Source organism: Monodon monoceros, unplaced genomic scaffold (genome assembly GCF_005190385.1).
Source record: "Monodon monoceros isolate NGI ecotype Baffin Bay Population unplaced genomic scaffold, NGI_Narwhal_1 Super_Scaffold_18, whole genome shotgun sequence".
Lineage (NCBI taxonomy): Eukaryota > Metazoa > Chordata > Mammalia > Artiodactyla > Monodontidae > Monodon > Monodon monoceros.
Window position 1 is genome coordinate 70,466,232 of NW_021703774.1, and position 19,047 is coordinate 70,485,278.

The 19,047-nt window shown below is 51.0% G+C and overlaps 2 protein-coding genes across 5 annotated transcripts in view; one reads left to right on the plus strand and one right to left on the minus strand.

Annotated features, from left to right (window-relative positions):
• The first annotated feature begins 1,996 nt into the window (after positions 1-1,996).
• On the plus strand, positions 1,997-10,628 carry UBE2Q1 (ubiquitin conjugating enzyme E2 Q1). Of its 2 annotated transcripts, XM_029230713.1 has the most exons (13): positions 1,998-2,415; positions 4,683-4,787; positions 5,122-5,226; positions 5,852-5,902; positions 7,492-7,632; positions 7,857-7,941; positions 8,204-8,264; positions 8,456-8,546; positions 8,657-8,715; positions 8,797-8,845; positions 9,132-9,227; positions 9,602-9,668; positions 10,140-10,628. In XM_029230713.1, exons 1-13 carry the CDS (start codon positions 2,089-2,091, stop codon positions 10,169-10,171), a joined length of 1,269 nt encoding a protein of 422 aa, XP_029086546.1. In that variant the 5' UTR covers positions 1,998-2,088; the 3' UTR covers positions 10,172-10,628. The 2 variants fall into 2 exon arrangements, with proteins under 2 accessions (XP_029086545.1, XP_029086546.1); XM_029230712.1 differs by having other exon boundaries at positions 1,997-2,415; positions 9,602-10,384.
• A 1,778-nt stretch (positions 10,629-12,406) lies between these two features.
• Positions 12,407-19,047, minus strand: part of TDRD10 (tudor domain containing 10) — a 55,183-nt gene continuing 48,542 nt past the window's right edge. For all 3 annotated transcript variants that reach the window (XM_029230674.1, XM_029230675.1, XM_029230673.1), the window contains 7 exons: positions 18,837-18,879; positions 18,084-18,174; positions 17,112-17,259; positions 16,717-16,862; positions 16,333-16,487; positions 13,046-13,116; positions 12,407-12,840 (listed from right to left, as the gene is read on the minus strand). In XM_029230674.1, coding sequence (XP_029086507.1) covers positions 12,808-12,840; positions 13,046-13,116; positions 16,333-16,487; positions 16,717-16,862; positions 17,112-17,259; positions 18,084-18,174; positions 18,837-18,879 — 687 coding nt within the window. In that variant the 3' untranslated portion in view covers positions 12,407-12,807. The remainder of the gene's footprint in view (positions 12,841-13,045; positions 13,117-16,332; positions 16,488-16,716; positions 16,863-17,111; positions 17,260-18,083; positions 18,175-18,836; positions 18,880-19,047) is intronic.

A 19,047-nucleotide genomic window follows, 5' to 3' on the forward strand; every position in this document is an offset into this window, starting at 1 on the left:
AAGCGACTGAGCTCATCCCAGTGACCACGACTTGAGTTTCCTCCCTGGGGGCCTTAGAGTCTGTGCAACATTGTGAGACTGTCTCATCATGTTGTTTTCTTGTAATTAAAACTCTTTATAAAATATGGAATTCAGGATCTTCCAAATGGCTGCATATGTGGTTTTCTTGGGTAAGGGCTAGAGTCAGTGGACATGTGAAAACTTCTTGAGAAAGCATCAGAGGAAGGCAGAGATGCGTAAGGCATCGACTTTGGAGACATGCCCAGGAACTCTCCTTACTAGCTGTAAATCCTTGGGCAGTCACTCCTTTTCCCCTCTTGTAAAACAGGGATAAAAATGCTTCCCTTGCAATGTTGCTGGCTGGGGGGGGGGGGGGGGGGGGGGGGTTAGAAATATTTGCAGGATACCCTGACTCAGGAAGTGCTCAGTAAACGGGAATTCTTTTTAAATTGATGTTAATTGATTTACAATACTGTGTTAGTTTTGGGTATACAGCAAAGTGATTCAGATATATATCAATATATATATCTTTTTCAGATTATTTTCTATTATAGGTTATTACAAGATACTGAATATAGTTCAATTAACGGGAATTCTTACCACAGCCTTTTATGCCCCCAACTTGCACATTGAGACACAGAGGTGACATGTAGCTAACTGTTCAGCCTCCCCAAAGGAGATAAATAGCCCCAGGAGGACCAGGAACACATCTCAATCATCTTTGAATACCCAGAGCCCAGCTTAGTCAAAGGCCTTTATCAACTGCCACTGACAATATAAATGAATAGCCCAGCACAAAGAACCGAGGTGCACAGTCAGCTTCCGACAAAGGCTAACTCATTTCAGTCCAAGTGAAAGGAGAAGGTGGCAATCCGGCCAGCTTCTCAAGCGCCGAGTTAGCTCGGTAGAATCCATCAGGCCCTACCACGGGCTAACACCAGCCCTTGGCAGAGGAACCTCAGCCAGCTTTGTCCTTTGTGATAGTGCCACCTAGCGAGGCCCCGGAGGCGCTGCCGCCCACTCCCGGCAATGCCAGGACCACTGCGACAAGGTGTTAGCCGGTGAGACTTGGGACTGGGATTGTGGTCTCCTTTCATCTTATTGCCTGGTTAATGGTTTAGACTAGTGCTGCTCTCCTTTCACGACCCTGCAGAGGAAGCCCGCGTCGTCCCTCCCCACCCGCCTCGTCCAGACCCAAGGAATCTGATAAGCGCGAAGAGTGAGCTATCGTCTACCCGTCGTACATTAATTGACCACCGATCCCTTCGTGATCTCCTCGCATCCAATCCTTGGGAGCAGGCAAGGCAAGCATTATTATCCTCATCAAAGTCATCGTACAGATGAGGAAACTGAGGGAAGGTGGTTAATCCACGGTCACGGAACGTCCGATAACCCAAGCCTCCTGTAACTGGGTCCCTGGTTCCTTCCCCAATCACACGCCCCTCATTTCAGTGTGTCCCCAAGGGGGCAAAGCATCAGGGACCCTGCGCCGAAGACAGGCGTGTGAGCCTGTGTGAGGATAAATACGGTACAGCGTCGTCCGCAGCTCTCCCACTTTCTTTTCTGCCCACCTAGCGCCCGGCACCTTCACAGCGGCTCAGGGCGAGGGAAGAGGGGCCCAAAGCAGGAAACAGGGTCCCGCGCGGGTAGCCCCTGGGAGCACGCGGCGCCGGGTCACGTGAGAGGGGCGAGGCGGCGAGAGCCGTGGCTCGCACGCACGTACGCCGTACGTAAACACGCACTGGGGCGCTGAAAGCTGCGAGCCCGAGGTCACATGTGGAGGGTGGCAGGGGAGAACAAGGGGGCGGGAAGGAGAGAGGTGTCACGTGAGGGAGGTCAGAGCAGCGAGGTCACGTGAGGAGGGACGGAGGCGGGGCCGCCGAGGAGGAGGAGGAGGGGCGCGCGGCTTCCGGCGGCTGGGGGGGGCCGGAGAGCGGAGGGGGGGGGCCCTGTCCCGGAGGTGGCGGCGGCGCCATCTTGGCGAAGGGGGGATCAGGAAGTGCGGACCGCGGCGGCGGCGGCGGCGGAGCCCGGAGCGGAGGCCGGAGGCTCCCGGCCCGCCGGCCCCGGAGCGGAGCGGAGCGGAGGATGCAGCAGCCGCAGCCGCAGGGGCAGCAGCAGCCGGGGCCGGGGCAGCAGCTGGGGGGCCAGGGGGCGGCGCCGGGGGCCGGGGGCGGCCCGGGAGGGGGCCCGGGGCCGGGGCCCTGCCTGAGGCGGGAGCTGAAGCTGCTCGAGTCCATCTTCCACCGCGGCCACGAGCGCTTCCGCATTGCCAGCGCCTGCCTGGACGAGCTGAGCTGCGAGTTCCTGCTGGCTGGGGCCGGAGGGGCCGGGGCGGGGGCCGCGCCCGGACCGCATCTCCCCCCACGGGGGTCGGTGCCTGGGGATCCCGTCCGCATCCACTGCAACATCACGGTGAGGATACCCCCGCGTGCGCGTCTCAGGGGGGCTCTTGTCTGGGACTCAGGATCACCCCACACAGCTTTTTGCTCTCGAAAGACCTGGGAGGTCGAATCCCCTCTCGGGGCTCGGCTCCTTTTCTCCAGGTTACATTTGTTTCTGCTGTGCACCTAGAATCTCTACTCTTCATGGTCAGGGACACCCCGACATATGGCGCCTCGACTACCCCTTTTCACTAACCCACCCACATCCCAAGGTTCATGATTTTGGCTCATTTTGGCTACTTCACGACTTAACCTTGATCCCTGGGAATGCTTCTCTCCCCACCACTATCATCTTCAGATTCCAGGTCTCTGCATTGACCTTAGCTGGAAGGACCTGGCTTGGAACTCTGCAGGTTTCAGTGATGCCCCATTCTCAGTAGTACCTTTGATTTAGGACGTTGCCACCTGTGAGATCCCTGCCCAGGCATCTCTCATTCCACTCCTCTTTGCTCTCTGAATTTTACCAAGTGATGGTGTGCAGTTTAGTGACTCCTCTTCTTCCTCTCCTTTGGATTCCCTTTTATTCTGGTGTAACCTCTAACTCTCCTCCTTTTGCCCCAGCTGGTAGCTGCCACTCTCCTCCTGTTCTCTATGGATATCTCCAGTTGCCCTGGGTTGTTGCCTTTCCTGCTAATGATGGTGATGTGCAAGGGCTATCCCATTTATTCTGGGGGGTAACAGTTCCTTTTCTCTCAGTGAACATCATTCCATCCTAGGCATGCAGGACTAGGAGACACCTTACCTCTCCTGCCTAGGCTGCCCTCAGACATCCTGTGGAGAGGGTTGGCCTCTGATAATCTGGGAATGCCTGATACCGCATGGTATAGCACTTACAGTGATTGATACCACCTGGTGTGACAGTGTTCTCGCCCTGCTGGGAGCACTGGATAGCAAGCCAGGAGACAGTACTTAATCCAGGCAGGCACACTGCAAATGGGAGTAGTCTGGGGAAAGACAGACTTGTGAATTGTGTGGCACTTTGGGGCCTGAATTCAATTTACATTGTTCTTGTTTTCTATCCCTTTCTTCCATCAAACCAGGTCAAGGTTTGATGAGGCAAGCCTCAGCTTGGGTTGGATGGTCCCCCCTGCCCCCAAAAGTCGTGTGTTCCATTTTCCTCTCCCATTTTTTTTCGTACTAAAAAGTTGAGATTGAAGGACTCGGTGTGGTTCCGTGAGCTGAAGACTTGAGCATCTTTGATAATTTGTTTTCCTCCAGCATTGAGGATTAGAGCCATGGCAGAGTTAAGACCCCTGGTAGAAGAGGATAAGGTTTCCTCGGCATATGTGGAAACTTCAGGGGTCGATTTGGTACCTGAATTATGCTTCCAATTCCTTAAGGGTAGGTTTGCCCCCCTTCTAGCTGCCTTCCCAGTTGCCAGAGGCCATCTACTGTCTTTGTCCCTGGAAGGAGGTTAGTTAGAAGATTTTCAGTCAGACTCTCTGTGGCCCCTATGAAGAAGACTTGGCCTGAACTGGCCCCCTTGGTTTGGGCAGAGGGGGAGTCTGGTCAGGCTGCATTTGGCACCGGTGGCTCAGGAATGCTGGGAATGTTAGTAGCGTAGGTTTCTTTCTCCCAGCCTGCCATGTGGAGCCCTACAGCCTAAGCCTGGACTGAGAGGGTGGCAGTTTCCCAAGGGAGAGGTGGGGAGAAGTGGCCTTTGAGGGATTCTGTTGGGAGTGAGGTGGGAAGATGCTTCCTGCTACCCTTTTACGTTTAGGTTCTGGAGACATCTAGTTTCTAATCCCTCCTTCCCCAGCTAAAATGAAAGTAATCCGTGGTCTTTGCTTTTTTTCTGTGAGTGTGATTGTGATGAGGTGATCCCTTCCTCAACTGGTTAAGGAGGGTCAGGGGCCTCTGTTGGGTGTGGGAGAACTTCAGGTCTGGAACTTGTAGAGACAGCACAGGAGATAGGAAGTCTCCCTCACTGTTAGCAGGGTTTGGCTCTGCTGCTTTCTCTGATGTTTACTCTTGAGAAAATAAAGAAAGGGACCCGGCTTCTTGGAAAGGCTCCTCCTAGGGACTTTTTCTCCTGGTCTGGGATTTGTTGGGAAGCTGCTTGGTTAGATAATGACCTGCTGCGCTGGGCTTGTTTGTGTGTGTTTGGGGGGAGACGGGCGGGGGGGGGGGGACGGTGGAGAGCAAAGGGACTAGAAGTCTTGGTGCGTGGAAGGCAGGCAAAATCTAGCTTTCCCCAGTCTCCCATCTTGACTGCTCTCCCTGCTCTTTTCCCCTTAGGAGTCATACCCTGCTGTGCCCCCCATCTGGTCAGTGGAGTCCGATGACCCTAACTTGGCTGCTGTCTTGGAGAGGCTGGTGGACATAAAGAAAGGGAATACTTTGGTGAGGGGGCCAGGGTGTTAAGGTGGGAGTGCATTTTCCTTCTGTGACACCCATGCCATGAAAACATCCTGTGAAAGATGTCTCTGGAAAGTGGGTGGTGCAGTAGCCTGTACATTTGAGGCAGACGTCTTAGGGGAGTTGCTTCCTAAAGCCAGAGGGAGAGCCTTGCACCAGTCCCAGGGTTTGTCCCCTAAGCTCCTCCCCCTGGCCGTATGGTCTCAGTTTTAGAGGACTAGGTACCAGTTTGGGGGCTGAGACAAGAGCTCACCCATGTACCTGTCCAGATTGGGGTGGGGAAGGAGTGTTTGATGTCACTGTGGTCCCCTACCCCCAGCTATTGCAGCATCTGAAGAGGATCATCTCCGACCTGTGTAAACTCTATAACCTCCCTCAGCATCCAGATGTGGAGATGCTGGATCAGCCCTTGCCAGCAGAGCAGGTGAGCAACGGAGGGGCTTTGGACCCTGTTATGCAGAGTTGCCCCACAGATAGCACTCAAAAAATGCATGTTACTTCAGATGAACCTGCAGTAGTTTCTCTCCAGCCCTACTCCAAACACGTACACATATCGTGACTCTTGGCCTCTTCTCCAGATGGGAATCTAGCTAAATGGGGCACTAGTAGCTTCACCTCTCTGATCAAAACTCACTCTTCTGGGTAGGATCATCCCTCATGGGGGGATGGGGGGGATTTTTATCATTAGCAGTAGGTAGCCATTGGGGACCAAGGTCCCTTGTTAAGATCCAAGAATGCAGTATCAGTCTAGAGATGATTTAGTAAAGGAGGGGTTCTTGAGGTAAAACTGGGATTTGTGAGTTAGGTGACAGAAACAGCTACTGTGCTTCTCTTTTATTCTTTGGCATATGGTGGTAGAGGAATAATGGGCCGGTAGTGAAGTCATTCCCTAGGCTGTTGCTTCCACTCAGTTCTGGCTGATGGAGAGGCTGGTAGCATTATGGCCAGGCGCACAGCTTCCAGACCCAGAGGCTCAGGGGAGTAGGTCAGAGGCTGCGTTCTAGGAAACCACTGGGGTCTGATCTCCCTCTCTTCCCTCCCCACTGCAGTGTACACAGGAAGATGTATCTTCGGAAGATGAAGATGAAGAGATGCCTGAGGTAGGCTTCCACCCAAGGCGGCACTGGTGGGAAGCTCTTTCTGTCAGCAGCATTGAGTCCCCGCTGTGTACAGAGCTCCAGTCTAGACCTGGGGAGAGAAAAATACCAAAGGAAATAAAGACAGATTTACTGACCTGGAGGAACAGCAGTATAGTAGAGGAAGAGACAGGGCACCCATATCCAACCACTGAAGACAGTTAAGTGCAAATCTGTTTACACTGAATAGTCAAGAAGTTAATCGCAGGTGGCTTTGTAGTCAGACCTGAGCTGGCATCCTGTATCTCCTAACTCTCTTAATTGGGGAATTGTACCTACTCTCACTAAGCTGCAGTTTTCCTTATTTATAAAATGTGATTATAACAGCTACTACATAGGGTTGTCTTTAAGATTAAATAAGGGATTGCATGTAAAATGCTCCATTCAGTACATGATAAATGCTAAATAATTTATCTGATATATTTTCTAAAAACATAATTTTGCAGAATATAACATAATGGTTAAGAACTTGAACTTCAGAGTCAGAATTTGATTCACATCTTAGCTCTATTAAGAGGTGTATGACTTTGGGCATAATAACAACCTCACCTAGATCTCAGCTTCCTCATCTGTAAAATCGGGGTAATGATAGAATAATGGCATGGTGGTTATAAGAATTAAATGAGCTAGTGTGTATAGCGTCTACTATGGTACCTGACATATAATTAAACATTCAGTAGATATCAACAATTAATGTAGTAATTAGGAGGTTAGTATTAACATATCTTGCTAGAGTGGGGTCACTGATCACTTTGTTTCTCTGCACTGAATTAACATCCCAGGTTCTGCAACTTCTGTAACTCTGTCAGGGTCTTAAGCCTCACAAAGGGCTGGGGATACCTGAAACATTCTCCTCTCAGACAGCAGACAACCCTCCCAAGTCTGACTGAGAGGGGCTGAATCCTGGCTATAGGCTCCTCCCCCATGTACAGTGAACTACTTCCTCACTTAGAGCAGGGCAAATAGGGACTAATTCTGTTCTTGACCTCTACCATCTGCCTTTCTGGACCTCCTTCCTTATTTCCATCTTGGCACTGGGTACCTCTGCATACCTCATCAGGCCCAGCACTTGGGAAGGCAAGAGATTTCTGATCCAGCTTTCTCCTTTAGACCTGGAGTCCTGGGAACTCCTGGGTACAAAAGTCACCTGATGAAACATGAGCTTTGAGTCACAGCGTCAGGCCAAAGTCATTCTAGGAATTAAGGAAGAGTTTCTGCTGCCAAGGGAGAGCTTTAGGGATGGTTGGAGCAGGGTAGGTCTGGGGAACAAGAGAGCTGAGCCTGCTCGCTTTCCCTAGGCCCTTCCGCAGCTCTGCAGCTTGAGAATTGAATAGGAGGAGAGATTTGCCACAGCCTTTAGATTGTGGAGGGAATGGGACTGGGAGTCTTCCAGCAGTGGAAAGGGTATTTTACTCATTAGCCTGCCAGATAGACTACTGTTCCTTGACCTGCAGCTCTAGGTCAAGTGGGACTGGGAAGGCGATGGCCCCTCTCCACAACGTGTGTTGGTTTCTTTCCTCCTCTATCCCACTCCCACCCCACACCTCCCCCAGGACACAGAAGACCTAGATCACTATGAAATGAAAGAAGAAGAGCCAGCTGAGGGTAAGAAATCTGAAGATGACGGCATCGGAAAAGAAAACTTGGCCATACTAGAGAAAATTAAAAAGAACCAGAGGCAAGATTACTTAAATGTACGTGCCCTCTAGGGAGAAGCTGGGCCAAGGGGTCGGCTGGTGCTGGCTGGGAGGTGGTAGGCATTGAGTATCAGTCTGGGGAACAGAATCCACTTTTGGGTGGGTTATGGGTGTGCCTCATCCTTGCCTAAATCCTGGCTGCCAGACTGCTCCTGAGGTCTAGTACGGTGTTTCTAAGCACATGGCCGTGAGATGTTCTGTCCTCCATCCCTCCCTTGTAGGGTGCGGTGTCTGGCTCGGTGCAGGCTACTGACCGGCTGATGAAGGAGCTCAGGGATATATACCGATCACAGAGTTTCAAAGGCGGTGAGTTTGCATCAGAGAGGGGTCTGAACATGAGCTCATAAAGGACATGATGGTGGCAGCAGATGCACGGATGCTTATGAAGTTTTCAGGCCAAGGACGGAACACCCCCACTCCAGTGGCTTAGATTGGATGCATGCCTGTCTGGGGTGAACCTGGAGGCTTTGACCTTTTTTTCTCTCAGCATGGGAGAGGGATCTGCATCAGGGACCACTTGCCACTTGGACCATCATCTAATGACACCCATCTTCTTCCCTCCTTCCAGGAAACTATGCAGTCGAACTCGTGAATGACAGTCTGTATGATTGGAATGTCAAACTCCTCAAGTGAGTGGGGACTGTGGGATTAGAAAAGAAGTTGAGTAGTGAGTGGAGCCACTGTGGTGGGAGTCTCCGGGGCCGTCCCAGGGAGCGGGTGTGGGCAGTGGCTTGGCCCTCTGCTGCTCGCCCAGGGTTGGTGGGAGCCTCGAAGCTCCTGAGCTGGACCTGGAGCTGAGCCTGAACTCGTTGCTTCCTAGAGTTGACCAGGACAGCGCTTTGCACAACGATCTCCAGATCCTCAAAGAGAAAGAAGGAGCTGACTTCATCCTACTAAACTTTTCTTTTAAAGTAAGGTCTTCCTTTCAAGTCCGTCCCTGGCCTAGGCTTCCTTCTCCATCTTACAGTGTTGCAGAGGGCACTGGCCTCCCCTCCCTGATCGTTGCCTCTGTCTCTCTTAGGATAACTTTCCCTTTGACCCGCCGTTTGTCAGGGTTGTGTCTCCAGTCCTGTCCGGAGGGTGAGTAGCTCAGTAAGGGCAGAGGGTGAGGAAGGGTAGGGAGCTTTTGCCAGTCACAGCTGACTAACCTTTCTTCTACAGGTATGTTCTGGGCGGAGGTGCCATCTGCATGGAACTTCTTACCAAGCAGGTGAGCCTGTCTCTCATTCTTGGCCTGGCTGGCCTGGGCAGGGCTAGGCTGAGCTTTAACCACCCTCCCCCCCACCCCCACCCCCGGGTTGGGCGATGGGCACAACGTGGCCCTTTCATTCTGCCTCACAGGGCCTGTACCCACTGACCTGGGCAAACAGGTGATGGCCATTCTGGGAGTGAAGGGCAGGGGCCCTTCTATAGGTGCAGCTACTCTCTGGAGAACAAGCATAAGGTTTCTCTGGAAACTCTCCTGACTTGTTTGCTTTGTCCCTGTTGTTACTTAGGGCTGGAGCAGTGCCTACTCAATAGAGTCAGTGATCATGCAGATCAGTGCCACACTGGTGAAGGGAAAAGCACGAGTGCAGTTTGGAGCCAACAAAGTAAGGAGCCTGGACCTGGGCCTGGTGGGACTGGCTGGAGACATACACGCTTTAGGCCACTAGGAGGCCAAGGCGGCCTTCTTTTAGGGACTGAGAGGATAAAGTCTGTGGGCTGGCAGCATCGGATGAGTGGTCCTAGGATGCCCGCAGTGGGAACAGGAGCAGGGCCTTGGTCTGAGGGGCAGCCTAGGACTTTGGGGAGGGTGCAGGTCTGGAAAGGGAAAGCTAGGGGATTGTGCCCTGAGGGGACCTCCCAGGTGGAAGGTATTTAGTGTGTCAGCAGAGCATGGCGCTGGGAGCTGGGACTCCTGGGTGGCAACAGGGCCACAGCTGGCCTTGCTTGGTGGCCTGATTTAGTGGCTTCCTCTCCCCAGTCTCAATACAGCCTGACAAGAGCACAGCAGTCCTACAAGTCCTTGGTGCAGATCCACGAAAAAAACGGTGAGGCTGGCGCCACAACTCGAGATTCGGACTTTTGCCAAGCCTGAGGTTTCCACTTCCAGCCAAACAGCAAGAACCCCTTTTGGTTTCCGAGCGTTTACCACCCATTAACACAGCACCTGCCCCTGTTCTCCAAAGAAGTCAGTGGGGTGGAGGCTAACGTCCGCCACCTCTTCGCCAGTAAAGCACCAGCGGTCCATAGCGCCGGTAGACTCAGTGCTGCCCCTCTTCCCCACCACCCTGTGAGAAAGCTCATCTCACTCTGCTGTCATCTCAGGTTGGGTGCATCATTCTCCCTTTCCTTATAATCTCCAGGTAGGCAGTTTCTTACCTTCCCGTACACCTTCTCCCTGCACTGGGGAGCCCTTTCTAGACTCTTTCCACCTTTGACCCTGGAGATGTCTTCAGTGACTGGGGCCGGGAGGGTGGACATCAGCCTCCACCTCACTGTTTTCTTTGGTTTCTTTGCAGGCTGGTACACACCCCCGAAGGAAGATGGCTAACCCGGGAGTGCCATCCCCTTCTTCCTTCCCCAGGCACCACTGGACCAATTACCTTTGAATGCTGTATTTGGATCTCACGCTGCCTCTGTGGTTCCCCCCCTCATTTTTCCTGGACGTGATAGCTCTGCCTATTGCAGGACAATGATGGCTATTCTAAACGCTAAGGAAAAAAAAAAACACAGAACTGTTTCAAGTACTCAAGACTGACTTACAGACCAACCAACCACCTGGCTGGAACCCTTGCTAGCAGGCATTCTTATAAAAGAAACTTTCGAGCCTCCTTATATTGCTGGAAACTCAGCTGTGCTCCAGACTAGAGCCTCCTTACCTATGCTATGGATTTTTAATTTATTTTCTCTTATTTCATGTACACTGCTTTTTTTGGTTACAGTGTATGATGGATGTGTATGAAAAAAAATGTATCTTTGGGAAAACAATTACAGTTTGTTAATTTGAAGATGCTGGTCTTGACTCATCTTTATTTTTATCCCCACGTTCCACCCCACCCCCACTCCTGAACGACTTGAGCAGTGGGGGAGGGGCACCAAGTCCTCCATGGCTTTGGTAGCTATGAGGGGCTGTGCTTCGCTGCTAAAGCAAGAGAAAGGTGGAGCTGAAGCACGCACCTGGCTCGCCCCTGAAGGCCTCTGGAGTGACCAGCACTTGTACCCCTGGGAATGCAGAGCCTGGCCTGCTGAACCACAAAGTAGTAGGCTGAAATGATGACCTTAATTCTTAGGACTACTTTTCTAGTCACAGATGTTTTCAAGTTTCTAAGAAAAAAATAACAAGGAGGCCTAAGAGGCTGCTTCACAGAACTACTTTAAAATGAACTGAGTAGGGATGGGGGCAGAGTCTCAAGCATGTATGTGACCTTTCTGGTCTCAGCAACTTGCTATGTAGCTAACACTCCCGTGTTCACTGGTTCCCCTCCCTCCCAGCAAGTGGCACTGAAGGGTGATGGTAGCTCCCTTGTTCCCCCTTCCGGTCTCTTGCTTCATCTGGTCTTATCAAAGAGGAGCCATGTGGCTTGGAGACTGGATTCTTTTAAGGCACTCATAAGGTGGGTCCTACTGGAAAGAGTTAGCTTTAAGGGGGTTGGTCTGTATACCTGTGTCCTTACCTCAGGCTCTGAGAACTGCTGGGGAGGGGAGTCTGCTGAGCTGAACCGTAGGTGCCATGTCTGTTCCTGCTATTTAAAAATACAGGCGTACTGTTTGCATGTGGTATGCGCTGCCTGCCTCTCCTGGTCAGTGAGCTTGCCTTGAGGCAGAGGCAGCCTCTTTGGACCTACTCTGCCTACAGACTGGATGGTGACAAACGCCAGAGGCCAGGGATGGCTAAGTGAAGACACTCATCTCAGAAAGCCCAGACTTAGGACAGCCATCTGGGAACCTGTAAGATGCCAGAGTTCTGTAATGCTTTGTTTGACACAGCAATTTTAACATTGGTCGTTTCTCCCCCTTTTAAGGGATTTTAATGTTTTGCTGCTTCAGGTGGACGGAGAGTTCACCAGTCCCACTCAATGCTGCTCCTACCCCACCACACCCACCTGATACAGGGTGCTAATTTATGCTGAGGTGGAGATAAAGAGGGGACCCAAGGGGGAAACTCATTTCATGAAGCTGAAATCTGGTTTTCAAGGCCTCCGAGGCTTTCTTCTGAACTTATCACCAGCCCTGGCTGGAAAGTAGATTGTGTTTTTAGTAATGTGTACTGTGATCTGTCCTCAGTATAATGTATTTTGTAATGTATTTTTCTCATCTACCAAAGGATGAAACAAATAAAATTATTTAAATAGCTTGGCTCTAATCAAATTATTTAAGGAAATAATGGGATCCACATTCACCTGATGTAAAGGGAAGCACCAGCTCCTGTGCGCTATAGCTATATAAACACCAACTCTAAAGAAAGTCTTCCACTTTTCTTGTCAAACCTAACAGTCCCTTTCATAACCTTACATTAGGCTGCTAATGAAGTTACACAGCATTAGAAAAATAAATAAATAAAATCAAGGCCGCCTCACCCTGAACCAATGTTCTGTCCACTAAGAAGGCAAAGAGAAAGGACACAAAACTTATACCCTATGCAAGTGTGCATCTATATCCCAGGCAGTGTCCGCACGGCCGGCACACGACAGCTTCCCAGTCTCGCTGCTTCGGTTTTAGAGGGCAGCACTGGGGAGGGGTGGCTACACAGAGGAATCAGTCACCCCAAACGTGAAGCATGCCAACATTTATTCACCAAGGCGATGCATCAATGTTTAAGTGCTCCCTACCTGATTCTACGACAGAATGCCAGGAAAATTAAAGAGTGGGCCCCTCCATTCTCCAGAATCTGTCAGGGCAACTTATATCATGCTCTGAGGGTACAAAGAAGAGACACAGGAAAGAATACAATGGCTACATCAGACTTTCAACCTCATGGAAGCTTCCCATGTTTGGTTCAAATGTTCACACTGAGCTGGGCGACGGAAGGCACATGACAAATTGAGGAGTGAGCTGGGGGAAAGGCAAAGGAGAATCCAATCAATCCTGGGCACCGCTGTGGCCTTTTTCACCCCCAAGGCCTCAAGAGTGAAAGGGTAGAGCAGGCTGAATCTAGACAAGAGACGAAACGTGCCGATTGTAGCCATGTTATTTAAACTCTTCAAACTTCAGGATGTGCAACTGGAAGAGAAAGAGAAAATCTGATTGGGAAGGCAGGACTGCCCCCAGTTGGTCCACCCAACAACCCCTGGACAACTTCAGTTTGTTTCCTCTAAGGGAATGACAGGTAAACCCGCAGCATCCAGGCCGAGGCCAGGGCCTGCAGCTGAGACCCTGGGAGGTAGGGGAGGGGAGGGGAGGGGAACAGTAGCTACCCAGCAGTTACCTCCAAGTTCAAAGCACCAGTGATTTTCCCTTTGAGGATGCGATGGATAACCTGATATGAACTCCAAATATCTGTAAAACAAAACACAACAACAAAACCTTGGTGGCACTTGGTCAGGCAGAAGGAGCAAGGGAGGGAAGTGAGAAGCCGGGGCTGCAGGGAAGTGTTCTGGCTGCAGACCAGGTCTTGCAGACAAGTCTCTGCTAGTTAGTACTCATTCCCAGGTGCCAGGATATCGTGAGATAATAAGCACTGCAGAGGGAGGAGAAGGGGAGGGCAAAGTAAGAGCAAGTAAAAGGAGGCATTATTGTTGTTAAAATAATTACAGGGATCTGGGATTTTACATTCCCTAATGGAAATTCTGGAGACAGAAAACCGTTCATTCAACTCTGCTCTGAGAGTTTTGGCTGGAGAGATGGAGGTTAAAAGGCCGAGAGCCTTTTTACCATGATGAGGGCACATTCCTACCTGCTGGGACAAGGCAGGGCAGGGCGCTGGTCAGACACTCACCTTTCTCCAGGACATCTGCCCTTACTCAGCTCCCGCCACCCCGCCAAACTGGGACTGTTTGTATGCATGAAACTGGCTCATATCAAGGGTCAGACCTCAGTTCCACCCCCAGCTATGCCATTTTCTTGCTATGAAACGTGAAGAAGTCCCTTTCATTTTCCTGAGGCTTACTTTCCTCATGCATAAAGGGAGAAAAATTGTACACCTGCCCACCTGGCCTCGGGGTCACCTCAAAGTCCACACAAGAGCTGAGAACCCACGTATCTGGGCTGCACACTCTGGCCCCTCTGACAGGCTGGGAGCTGCTCTTTGGGGCAGGGGCTCCTTACTCTAGGCCACCCTCCAACAGCCAAGCAGTCAGGTTCAGCCCACCAGAAGCTCCCAGGTCCTGTCTGCTGGCATTACTCCCCAGGCCGAGAGGCAGGGGCCCTCTTCATGTAATGACCCAAGGTGACCTCTGGGTGGTGCCCATCAGCCTAGCAGGGAGGCTTGGCCCTGCACTTTGGGGAGGTGCTTTTCCATCTTATTTTGTGTGGTATGTGTATTTCTTCACATCCACTTCTCCTCCTCAGCCCCCAAAGCATTCTTTCACTCTTTCACATCTCACCTAAACCCCAGTCTCGAGAAGGGGCCTCTCCGTTTCAAGGGTGTAGAAACTGAGGCTCCACAGGTGCCTGGATCTAGAGTAACAAACACCTCACACTATATACAAAAATAAACTCAAAATGGTTTAAAGACTTGAACATAAGGCATGACACCATAAAACTCCTAGAAGAGAACACGGGCAAAACATTCTGTCATAAATCATAGTAATATTTTCTTAGATCGGTCTCCCAAGGCAAGAAAAATAAAAGCAAAAATAAACAAATGGAACTTAATGAAACTTTAAAAGCTTCTGCACAGCAAAGGAAACCATACACAAAACGAAAAGACAACCGATGGATTGGCAGAAAATATTTACAAATGATGCGACCAACAAGGGGTTAATTTCCAAAATATACAAACAGCTCATACAGCTCAATATCAAAAAAACAACAACCCAATCAAAAATGGGCAGAAGACCTAAATAGACATTTCTCCAAAGAAGACATACAGGACTTCCCTGGTGGCGCAGTGGTTAAGAATCTGCCTGCCAGCGCAGGGCACACGAGTTCAATCCCTGGTCTGGGAAGATCCCACATGCCGCGGAGCAACTAAGCCCGTGTGCCACAACTACTGAGCTTGTGCACTAGAACCCGTGAGCCACAACTACTGAGCCGGTGCACCACAACTACTGAAGCCAGTGTGCCTAGAGCCCGTGCTCTGCAACAAGAGAAGCCACCGCAATGAGAAGCCCGCACACCACAACGAAGAGTAGCCCCTGCTCGCCACAACTAGACAAAGCCCATGCGCAGCAACAAAGACCCAACGCAGCCAAAATAATAAATTAAAAAAAAAAAAGACATACAGATGGCCAACAGGCACATGAAAGATGCTCAACATCGACAATTATTAGAGAAATGCAAATCAAAACCACAATGAGTTATCACCTCACACCAGTCAGAATGGCCATCTTCACCAAGTTTACAAATAATAAATGCTGGAGAGGGTGTGGAGAAAAGGAAACCCTCCTACACTGTTGGTGGGAATGTAAATTGGTACAGCCACTATGGAAAACAGTATGGAGGTTCCTTAGAAAACTAAAAATAGAGTTACCATATGATCCTGCAATCCCACTCCTGGGCATATATCCGGAAAAGACAAAAACTCCGATTCAAAAAGATACATGCACCCCAATGTTCATAGCACCACTATTTACAAAAGCCAAGACATGGAAGCAACCTAAATGTCCATCAACAGATGAATGGATAAAGAAGCCACAAAAAAGAATGAAATAGTGCCATTTGCAGCAACATGGATGGACCTAGAGATGATCAGACTAAGTGAGTAAGTCAGACAGAGAAATACCACATGATATCACTTACATGTGGAATCTAAAATATGATACAAATGAACTTATTTACAAAACAGAAACAGACTCACAGACATAGAAAACAAACTTATGGTTACCAACGGGGAAGTGGGGAGGGGAGGGATAAATTAGGAGTATGGGATTAATAGATACACACCATTATACGTAAAATAGATAAACAATAAAGATTTACTGTATAGCACAGGGAACTATAGTCAACATCTTGTAATAACCTCTAATGGAAAAGAATCTGAAAAAAATATATATATGTATAACTGAATCATTTTGCTGTAGACCTGAAACTAACACAATATTGTAAATCAACTATACTTCAATTTAAAAAAGAAAAGAAAAAAATAAAGTAACAAACAGCACATTGGGGGAGATGCTGAGTCCAAATGCTCTAACCCCTATCGTTGGTCTCCAAATTCCAGTTTTCTTCTACACAGAATGCTTCTCTAAAGAAATCTTAAGCAAAACTCAATGTACGTGAAACAGATGGAAGCTGAGCCACTCTGGCAGAAGCGAGACGGGGAGGCTTGCCCTCCCCTCACTCCACCCAGAGAACTCAGCCTTCGGGCAGCCAGCACCTGAGGTTCCTTTCCAGATCTCGTTGCTCAGAGAGACCAGGTGTGAAAAACAGTTCTCAAGAAGCAGCTTTGCAAGGGGCAGATGCCGAAAACCGGGGTGAGATCAAAAGAATAGAGGCTGAAGGGCAGGCATCCTGAGGGCCTCGGCTGCCCCGGACGCCATTCCCGCCGAGGTCCCAGAGGCGCGCACAGCATCTCCTGTCTCCGAGTGCTCAGGAGGGTGGAGGGCACCTTACCTTTCTCCAGCATGAATGGCTGAGCCAGGGGGGGGATGGTCCAGAAATCGTCACTATCCAGGCTGCGCAGGGATTGCACTGGGATGGTGGCCGACTGGCCGAAATCGATGAACGTGACAACAGCCCAGGAGTCCACTCGGTCCAGCACCCAGCACCTGGCCAGAGGGAGGGAGAGGAGGCTCATCTCACCTGGTGGCACGCACAGCAGTCCTCACGGAGAGGGCTTGAAGGTCTGGGCTAAGAGGGATGGGAGTTTCCTACGCTGTTCCCCACCTTGGATGGAGAGGTGATCAGAGGAGAGGTATCTTGAGAAAGGAAGCAGCAGCAAAGAAACAAGAGTCCAGAGAATGGAGAAGCAAACCTCCAGCCCTGCCTGGTACACACCTGTTCCAGGCCCATCCGTAATCACCCAGCTGGTACTCGGCCAGACAGCGGGTCCCGCGCCGCACAGCCGAGTCGTGCAGGTAGGGCTGCTGCTCCTCTGCCTCGGCCAGGGCTCTGAACAGCGCCTGCATGTTCTGGTGCAGCGTCTGTGGACGGTACAAACGCCATGGGCCTCGCTGCCTGCCCCACATTGCACGTCTGTCTCTGCAGGTGTCACCTGTTACATCAGCACCGCTGATCCACCCCAAGGGAACTGAAGGTATGACGTGGGACCAGGGATCAGAGTGCGGCCACTCTGGATGTCCACTGCTGATGGGCCCCCATCAGCATGCTGACCCCAGCAGGGCCCCATGAGGTGGCACCGAAGCCCAAGAGGACCACCAACAAGCCTGTACCTCCGTGACATGCATGGCCCAGAAGAAGGGGGTCTGAGGGACAATACTGGTCACCAACAGCCCCACGTCCCCGCCGACGCTGTGGATGGTGGCCAGCCAGCCCAGGTCTCGGAAGCATTCTCTCAAGAGCAGCGCCAAGAAGGACCCTCTGAAGGAAGAACAGGGAACAAAGGGAAGGGAGTGAACACAGGAGTGATTCAACCAACACCTGTCCTGGAGGATGCTGGGCAGGAGAGTCACCCTGACAAGAGGGCTGTGCACCCCCCCGCCCAGGGTGGCAACAAGACAAGTGCCCAAGTAATCATAACGCAGAGCAAAGGAAGCACCACGCCAGGGGACACAGGGGTTGGAGAGTTTGGGGAAGGGGAGAGGCTGAGGGAAATAAAAACACACCAGGGAACTCCACAGAGAGAGATGGGCAAAAGCCCTCACTGGGCTGACCTTGGGCCTGCCTGAGTGATTCATGAACCTCAAGTGATGCAAGTTTGGACCGTCCACAATGCAGGACACGTCTGCAACGCCCAAACCACTCCTCCCTGCGTTTAAGCATATGCCACACCTCATCCCACCACTCCACTAACTCTATCGCCTAAGTCACACATGGTTAGAAAGGCAGACCTGCCATTTAGAAAAACGAAACAAAAAACATACATCCTATAGCATTTCAAGTCAAACAGAATAGTCTGGCATCACTGACACTAAGAATGGTGTCTGCCGTTAAAGCAGAAGATGTGGTGGACGTGCCGATCTCATGGCATCCAGGGTAGGGGAGAGTTACAGGCCATCACTGTACAGAAATGGAGACAGACTGTGTAAGTCACTGTGGGTCACAGCCTTAGAGCCTGGGTCTGACGCAGGAGTTCCTGAAAACTTTATCCCCCTCCCCAGTACCATCCTTGCCGCCACCCTCTAGGGACTGAGCAGACGTTTACAGTTGTCCTTTGCCAGTGGCCTCTCTACACCTCCACTCACCTCATTTCCATGGGAACTGCAAAGATGCTTGTCCTCAGTTTCTCTGTCTTACAGGGGTCAACAGAAGCTTTAGGAACGAGCTGTGTACAAGCTGGAAAGCAGAAGGTTGTGTTCTGGAGGCACCAGGGCTGTCTCAGAGGACCGTACCCCACCTGCCCCCCAGAAGGCCCTGGCCCCACCCTCAGGGGCAGGATGAGATGGGAAGTGAAGCTACATCCTTCTGGGTCTCGGCCTCCACATCCTCATCTGGATGGGGAGGGTTTGCTGGATGACATTCTTTAATCAAGAAAGCATCCTAAGGAGGCTTCCCTGGTGGCGCAGTGGTTAAGAACCCGCCTGCCAATGCAGGGGACACGGGTTCAAGCCCTGGTCCGGGAAGATCCCACATGCCGCACAGCAATTAAGCCAGTGCGCCACAACTACTGAGCCTGCGCTCTACAGCCCGCGAGCCACAACTATTGAAGCCCATGTGCCTAGAGCCCATGCTCCGCAGCAAGAGAAGCCACCGCAATGAGAAGCCTGTGCACTGCAACTAGAGAAAGCCCTCGTGCAGCTATGAAGACCCAATGCAGCCCCCCAAAAAATAAAAATTAATAAGTTAATTAATTAAAAGAATGCATCCTAGAGGAATAGAAAGGGATATTTCCTACACTGAGGGGTCAGCGTGGGACAAAGCTGGAAGGGAGGCTGGGAGAAGTGAATCAGGAGCTGCAAAGACATGTCCTGGGAACAGATGGCAGCTCAGGATCTCACCAGTGGTTCTAGCAAATCCTTGACCAGAGGTCTTCTCCAAACCCTTAGGGAGGAAAAGAAAAGGTACCACTCAGGCATAGCAGTATTCGTTTCACTGGTTTACATGTTGCGTCTCTCCAAGCAGATCTGGAGACAGTGCAGCAACAGCCCCTGTGCAGACACAGGCTTCAGCTGACTTTTGGGGCTTGCTCCACTTTCTCCTTTCTCTCGG

Excerpts from the sequence above, each read along its gene's own strand:
- UBE2Q1 (XM_029230712.1), top strand. The coding sequence starts at position 2,089 with ATGCAGCAGCCGCAGCCGCAGGGGCAGCAGCAGCCGGGGCCGGGGCAG. Across the intron at positions 2,416-4,682 it reads GCATCCACTGCAACATCACG|GAGTCATACCCTGCTGTGCC; the intron begins GTGAGGATACCC and ends TTTTCCCCTTAG. Across the intron at positions 9,228-9,601 it reads TGCAGTTTGGAGCCAACAAA|TCTCAATACAGCCTGACAAG; the intron begins GTAAGGAGCCTG and ends TCCTCTCCCCAG.